The sequence below is a fragment of the Athene noctua genome, chromosome 1, assembly GCF_965140245.1.
Source record: "Athene noctua chromosome 1, bAthNoc1.hap1.1, whole genome shotgun sequence".
In the NCBI taxonomy this organism is placed as follows: Eukaryota; Metazoa; Chordata; class Aves; order Strigiformes; family Strigidae; genus Athene; species Athene noctua.
In genome coordinates, this window is record NC_134037.1 from 82,332,489 (window position 1) to 82,340,061 (window position 7,573).

The following is a 7,573-nucleotide window of genomic DNA, read 5'->3' on the forward strand; positions in this document are numbered from 1 at the left end:
CCCCCTTTGCAAATGCTGAGTGACCTTTCCATATTGACTCCCTCCACAGTGGCCTATGCTGGTGTTCCTCCAGGCCTTTTAATAATTGGTTTCATGGATCTTAGCAGAAAGCTGCTGTTTAACAACGCAGCTTTGCCAGGATCTGTTCAAGAAACCCAAACACCACATTGCCTTCAGGGCTGTGCCACTCTGTGCTGTGAGCTAGTGAGCGCTCCCAAGTGCTCTTGAACACAACCATATGACTGTCGGTGCTTTTGCAGGACCCTGAACTATTACCAACTTAGCTGCAAAACTCTTTAACTTGGCGGGAGAACTTGGAGCCTTAAGTAACTGTGGAATGATTTTCAATAAAAATCAGTCAAGCTGTACTATAGTGACTTAAGAGACTGTTTGCTGTTCCAGAACATGTACCAAGGCTTAAAATGACCCTTTTAGAAATTAAGTTCTGACGAAACAGTTTCTATATAAAGCATTTCCTGCCTGCTTATTCATTCCCAACCTAAATTAATACAAAAGAACTGCAACAGTGGGCCTAGGGCTTTCATAAAATCACCTTCACAATCACCAGTAAGTAGACATGAATAGTTTGAGGGAGTAAGGAACTAAGTTCTATATTGAGACACAAATACACACACAAAAGTGCCTTTCTTTTCTGCAAACGTAGCTACAGCCACAGGAGTAGTTAAGCAACTACCACAACAAATTTTAGCATTATGGTTTCCCTTTTCTCTTGCCTCAGCTATATGGCACTGAAATAGCAGAAGAATCCCTGCAGAGGGCACTTACATTTAAACTTCACCAAAGATGGCAGACTTAAGGTACAATTCATCTAAGTAACAATACAAATGTGTTCTGGTATGGCTGGATTTGTTTAAACTGCTTCTAGACCAAACAGTCCCATGCAGAAATAGTTTAATTCAGTTAAAACATTTTTTTGTGCATTCTATCTTGAATGAAAGTGTAACAGCTGCCAAGTGAGAAGCGGATTTAAATTCCACAGTGAAAGGCTCTGCAGCTTTGTCTTAGGTATGACATCTGTACACCTCCTGAGCATAAGCACTCAAGTGACCTTACAACAGTCTGCTTTTCTCTGTGAATGATTGTTAATTTTTGAGTAGCACAAAGAAAATCATGACAGGTAATAAGCTAAGTTCTTGAAGTTCAGTTACCAACAAAAGATACTTTGACCAACCCAAAAATATTTCATCTTTATTTAAACATTCAGAATTGAGACTTGAAGTGAAATTCACTGAACAAATGCATCTGGCTTCATTACCAGCTTGAAGTAAAAGCTCCTGTGGAGCACAAGAGAGGCTGTCAAGGTCTACTTTTAGTAGTTTTATCACTGTTGTAAGAGTTACCAGTGACTTCAGTTCTATTATGTTTGCAAAGTGCAGAGATGCACTAAACAAGGCAAGTATTCTATTTAGACAACTCAGGAACTTGATGGAAGTTAAACAGATCCTGCAGAGAAGTCTTGTTTCCATATGAACTCTTCCAGGTATTCATTTCCCTCACCGCAGTTGTCAGCACAAGTGTACACTACCAGCGTCCCCCAGTCAATGCTCTCTCCAAGGCTGTCAACCTGAAGGTGGTTCAGAAGCTGTGGCATGATCTTCAAGGAAAAACAAGGCTTTAGAGGCAGGTCACAGCTCTCTACCCTCTCCCTGATGAAGGGTCCTGCCCTCATTTATGTTCTCTTGCATCAAAAGCCCAAATCAAAGCTAAGTAACACACCAGCTCAAATAAAACAAATCTGGGATTCCCAAAGCAGTGTAGTAGACAGCCCCACTTATTTTACCTACATAAGTTTTATTTGACTTAGTGTTGCCTGATTTGTAAGCCTACTTCCATTTGAAATGACCTTCAAAACTATGTTTTGCCTTTGCATGACATTAAGTGTATAAAGCGTACATAGGCTTCTAGCGTTCAAAATTCCACAGCTGAATACTACCAGCCAGACGTATTTCCACTTCACATCATGGAGGCTTTTTAAAAAAAATATACAGTACCAGACTCCAATTACTTAAAGAGATGATTCCATATCCACAAGTGCACCATTTTATGCATGGTGCAAATTATCAGATGGGAACCTACCTTCTATATGTGAAAGTCTTATGGGAAAGAGCATTTACAACAGTAAGGGCTCCGTACAATTTAGCACAGTTTGAGCAACTTCTTGCTCTAACTACAAGCCAACACCTATACAATTAGATTCTGTTAAGTCTGAACTACATTACCTTGTATTATTTTTAAATGCATTTACATACCTGGAATTCAAAAACCCTTCTGGCACCACATAAACAATTTGGGATATCTTTTTCTTCAGGAATATTTTCACCTGATACCCAGATTGGGCCTTCTCCTCCTCTGCAGTATCTAATAATCTGAAATACAGCAGAAGTTTAAGTTCTCGAGACTTTCTTTTCATCTTGGTATGACAAAAGTGTAAGATAGTGCAGAAAAAGGACAGTTCCTTTAAGGAATACGGCAAAGTCTATCAGTTGCAAATACGGTATCTAAGACAGACAGGTTCTTTATATAAATTTTCTTAACTATTTGAATCATGCAAGTATTCATACAACTTTTTTTTTTAATGATCCAGGGATAAATTGCAATGATTTGTAGTTCTCTAATTAAAGGACCCAGAAATGCTAGGTCATGTATTTTGTAGTCTTGAGACAGAGGAAGAGCAGACTGCTAATTAGCACAGGGACGCGTACAGAAAATCAGGAATGCTCTTTCTATTGCAGTTCTGCATCTAAATGGAAGGGGCCTGTCCTACCATCCAAGAAGGAAGTGTTTTCAGACATTCATATCCTTTGTTATGCTGTTACTATCTAAATATTTATATAGCAAATCAGGCATTATCAACAAGAGCACACTAAGGCAGGTCAGTCAGTATGGGGGTGGTAGAGAGGGAAGTGATGCACCTACCCCAAGCAGAGAAGGGAACAGACTCAAAGTCTCTACTTTCTGGGAGTACAGCTTAACCCCTCAGCTACCAGGTAAAACATGGAAAGAATTTCTTCTTCCTCCACCGCTTTCATGGATTTAAGGCCTGTGTTTCCTCTGAATGGAACCAGGAACCATGTTTTTGTTTGATAATGTGGCTTTTTTCAGCCTCTTGTGTTAGCAGTAAATAGCATGGGAGGAAATTTCTCTTTTAAACAGTTGAAATTTTAAAGCCATCACTAATTTCTTCAACCCTAAAAAAAGGCAAATCAACCCCCCTGTGCAACTGGTGACAGTGACAGAGCTCCTCTCTGCAGTTAGGGTTCTGCTGAGAAGGAAAGCTGACAGGACCAAGGCCTGGGGAAGAGTGCAATGGTTCACCACCTCCCTTGGTCAGAACTACTTCACAGGATGGCAGGTCCTCCCCTCACTATGTCGGCTTCAGCACCCCTGTGCCTTCTCATCCTGACTAATTTCTGCTTGAGATAGATGAGCAGGTGCTAACTTCTTACTTCAGCATAAATCAAGTTCTGCACATAAGAAACACTGGAGTATGCTGGTTAAGGTGTGTGGAGGATGAGGAGGCATCCCCGTCGCCATTTCTAACCATACATACAAAAAGCAGTGAAACATTTTGCAGGCACGGCAGGATGCTGTGCCAGAACCTGCAAGTTCTAAGGCTGCCCCATCTTCTGACCTGCTCTGGTTCAGCAGCTACTCGTTCTTTAAACATTTGGAAGATCCTGTCATCTTCAGTCTCATGTTTTGCCATTGCTTCCAATGTCTCTTCATCTAAGGATTGAAATGCTTCACCTAAACAAGAAAAAAAAGAAAGCAAACATTTGTGGGAATATCATGAAGATTGGTGAGGAGGACTGTAAACACACTCAAGTGACTTGCAGCTGCAGTGCTGAAAAACACCTATAATACACCGATTGTTGCTTAGCCCTGTGTGCTTGATGGCTAGAATGTCTGCACTTAGATAAAACAGGCCTGTGAGAGACTCAGAGGCACCTTATCCAATATCCTTGAGATTCCTGCCCTGCTGTGGGAAAGATCAAAGCACAGTGGAAAAACACACCTGCAAAAATCATGGATATATACAGGAAAAAGCAGCAGGCCGGGGTTCTTCTTTTTCTTTTTCCCTTCTCCTTGTATCAAGGATCGAGCTCTGCAGTGTCTGCATCCCCACTTGTGTGCCTCAGCTCAGGTGTTGCTGCAGAGATCCCTTGAGTCACAAAGTAATGGGAATAAATTTACTTTTTGCATTTCATCTGTCGTTTGTGGTTGTTTCTGTGTCCTGCCTGTGCCGGCTCACATACAGGCTAATGCAAGACAGCCAAAACTTAAAACAAATATTGCACCTCTAAGTGCATTTTGCTCTCAAGTATCATTCCTGGCGTAAATAACTCTGAGCCTTTTTTTTTTTTCGTTTTGTGACATATTAAGATTCAGTCACACATGGATCCATTTACTAGCCTTAGCTGCATTTTAAAAATAGATGTTGGTACTGGAATGCTGGAAAGGGAAAGGAGTTCATCTACCAATGTTTATGGCTCCCAGTGGGTATCACTGAGACTGCTGAACCTTCAGAATGTGACATCTGGAAAAGGCCACCCATGCCATGCGTGTGCCACACTTCAGCTTCTAGGTCTGACAAGTGTTACACTCCAACGTTCACATCAACAGGAGGCATCAAGCAGTCTCAAGACAGCTTCAGACCACAGTAAGGGACAGCTGGGAACCTAACGGTCCTCTCCTGTAACACCACAGTCTCTCCACCCTGGGCATGTGCAGAGCTGGTGTGGTGAGCTGCAAACCCCTCATGAACTGGTGGGGAGCAGGGGGGAAGGGGCCTGCACTTCAACTGCTTAATTCAAGATCAATTAGAACAGCCTCAAAAGAGCTTTCTTCTAGCACAGACAAGGAGATTCTTTAAAGTATTTTCCGTAAATTAAGACAAATTGAACCAAGTCAAGCCAAGACCATCTAACTCAATCCCCTGATTCCAACAGTGTCCAGCAGCAGGTGCTCTGGGCTCTGTTTTTCAAACTCCAGCTGTTTCTTACCCTCGGGAAGTACCCAGGGACACTGTAACTCGCAGCTACCTGCAGCTTCACTGCAGCAACAGCAGCTTCAACAGCTGCTGAGGCTGGGGTTAATAAGTCTCTCCCCTAGAAGCAACTTATATTATGGGATAGCTACAAAAAACTTGTATCACAAATAACTGTGGATTTAGCCTTTTGCCACCAGTAGTTTACAATGAACACTTAAAATCACAGTGTTTTATATCTTAAAGATGTGAGACAGGCTTCATTAGGAAGAATTACAGACAGCATCTTATTTCTTACCTGCACTGCCTGTAGCTCTGAGTTCCTCTTGTTCTTTTGGGTCCTTTGATGTATCTGCAGCTCCTTGTTCATCATCAGGATCTACACTGCTGTCAGCAGGAAATTCTGGTTCCTCAGGTTCTATCAAAATTTCATATTCTGGGAAAAGGAATTCATTATGCTCTGGAATCGAATCCGCTGAATCAGCTACAAAATAGAAGAGATAACCTCACAATGTCATCTCATATTTCACATCCTTCTCCCCAAAAGCTACATAGCAAAAATACAGCACAAACACTGCATGAACAATAACGATTTACATCACAGCTAGGCCTGATTTAAATAGAAGAAAGATTTTTATATTAAGGAGGGTAGAAAACCACAACAGGTGACATGTTGCTTTGAATCTCTGTAAATCCAAGAGACATGGAAGACAGTATTAGCAGTTGCATTTTAAAAACCAAAACCTGCAGTCTGACAGCTCTGTGCACATCTCTAACCAGCATATGCAGAAAAGTCAAGCATGCATCAGGTGCCCTAAGGCCATACCATTTTTCTTACTTTTCTGCTGCATATTGAGTAAGCAGAGTTTCCACAAATGCATCGAGTAGACCTTCCATAACAACAGTATTACCAACATGCTAGTACATGTTGCAGGTTTCTGCTGTTTCAATTAAATATTTCATATGCCTGACCCATAACTTGATTTGCACAAATCAACTTCTTGTGTTCTGCTTATTTCCACTTCCTAAAAAGTTGTTGGGACTAGTATCCTACAATGAATGATGGGAGATAAATTGCACACACCAAGTTTCACTGCCCCATTATTAATGTGATACTTCTGAGGATGAAAAAAATACTTTAAATGCTCTGTCCCTTTAACAACCTGCAAACTAACGAGCATATGAATGAGACAAGAGAGCAGGAGAGGGGATGGTTTAAGAAAAGGGTCTCTAAAATGGCACACTCATGGGAACTACTCTTTTCATCTACTGACCCTCACAATATCCTGTGAGGGCATCACCTCCGTATGTTCCTTTAAAAGTATGAATAAGCCATCTTAAAAGTAGCCTGCAAAGGGAAAAAGTTGGTCTACTTCTTTTCAGCTTTTTATGACATAAGGCAGACAGAAAAAGGTCTTTGAAAGAGACCAGCAGTTACGCCTTTAATTTATAAGGCTCCCAGGAACAACAAAGGTCCCACGTGCTTATGTCAGATTAAGTAAACATCTAAGAGGAAGAAAAGCACACGAAGGAATTACTGATGTTTTCCCTACAAATCACAAAGCAACGCAAAAGACACGGCCTCCCTTTTCTCTCGCCTCTGCAGGCCCCTTCCCCGCCGGCAGGACCGCCGGTTCTGCAGCGGCAGCGTTTCCCGGCGAGCCCCCCGCCACCCAGCGGGGAAGAGGCGAGGCCAACGGCCGACCTGCCGCCCGGCCCCGGTCCCGGCCCCCCTCCCGCCCCGGCCCGGCCCCCGGCCGAGACCCACCTCCGGCGGCGGCGTGCTGCGCGCAGGACCGCCGGTGCCCCCGCCGCCAGTCTAGCGCCTGGTGCTCAGGGCCGCAGTAGGCGGCGCGACGGCAGCGCCCGCAGGCGCGGGGTCCCAGGCAGCCGCAGACGCGGCAGAGCGCGGCGCCGCAGCGGAGGCGCGGGGGGGGTGCGGCGGCAGGGCCCGGCGGCGGCTCCTCGGGCGGCGGCTCCTCGGGGTAGGTGTTGTTCCGCCGCGGCAGCTGGTTCCGGAACACTGCGGGAGAGAGGCGGCCGTCAGCGGGGCGGCGGCGGCCGGCCGGGCCCTCGCCCCCTCCCCACGCAGCCCGCTCCCGCCTCACCGCAGAGGGGCCCCCGCGGGCCCGGCAGGCGGTAGCAGGCGGCGCCGCGGCAGGCGAAGACGAAGAGGGTGCGGTGGAAGGCGGCGGGGCGGTCGGGCAGCGGCGCGTACAGCTGGAGCAGGAAGGCGCAGGGCTGCTGGCAGCGGCCGCAGCGCAGGGCGGCGGGGCCCGGCAGCCCGACCTCGCCCAGCCACGCCGGCCGCCCCCCGACCTTGCTGGGGAAGTAGGCGCTGCGCAGCCGCCAGGCGCCGGCCGGCCCCTCCGCCGCCGCCGCGAAGCCCAGCTCCACGCCGGCCGCCATCTTGCCACCGGAAAGGCGCCGGGCCTGCCTCGCGCCGGAAGCGCCCGCCCCCCGCCTCACCCTCTTCCGGCGCTGGTCTCCGCTGTGGCTGCTGTAGCGGAGCGGAGGCGGGAAGGGCGGAAGGCCCGAGGGGAGGCCGCAGTCAGCAGCGGGCAG

The 7,573-nt window shown here is 46.3% G+C and overlaps 1 protein-coding gene across 1 annotated transcript; it reads right to left on the reverse strand.

The window, feature by feature from the left end:
* Nucleotides 1–1,182: 1,182 nt before the first annotated feature.
* On the reverse strand, nt 1,183–7,434 carry PDCD2 (programmed cell death 2). Its single transcript, XM_074925160.1, has 6 exons — nt 7,117–7,434; nt 6,777–7,031; nt 5,307–5,492; nt 3,653–3,768; nt 2,271–2,387; nt 1,183–1,615 (listed from the first exon to the last, which is right to left on the reverse strand). Exons 1-6 carry the CDS (start codon nt 7,415–7,417, stop codon nt 1,454–1,456), a joined length of 1,137 nt encoding a protein of 378 aa, XP_074781261.1. The 5' UTR covers nt 7,418–7,434; the 3' UTR covers nt 1,183–1,453.
* Between the last annotated feature and the right edge of the window lie 139 nt (nt 7,435–7,573).

Bases quoted from the DNA above. Each gene is read 5' to 3' on its own strand.
- PDCD2 (XM_074925160.1), bottom strand. From the start codon at position 7,417: ATGGCGGCCGGCGTGGAGCTGGGCTTCGCGGCGGCGGCGGAGGGGCCG. The intron at 5,493-6,776 runs GTGGGTCTCGGC...TCTATTTTGTAG, and splicing joins GCAGCACGCCGCCGCCGGAG to CTGATTCAGCGGATTCGATT. The intron at 3,769-5,306 runs GTAAGAAATAAG...TTTCTTGTTTAG, and splicing joins CAGAGCTACAGGCAGTGCAG to GTGAAGCATTTCAATCCTTA.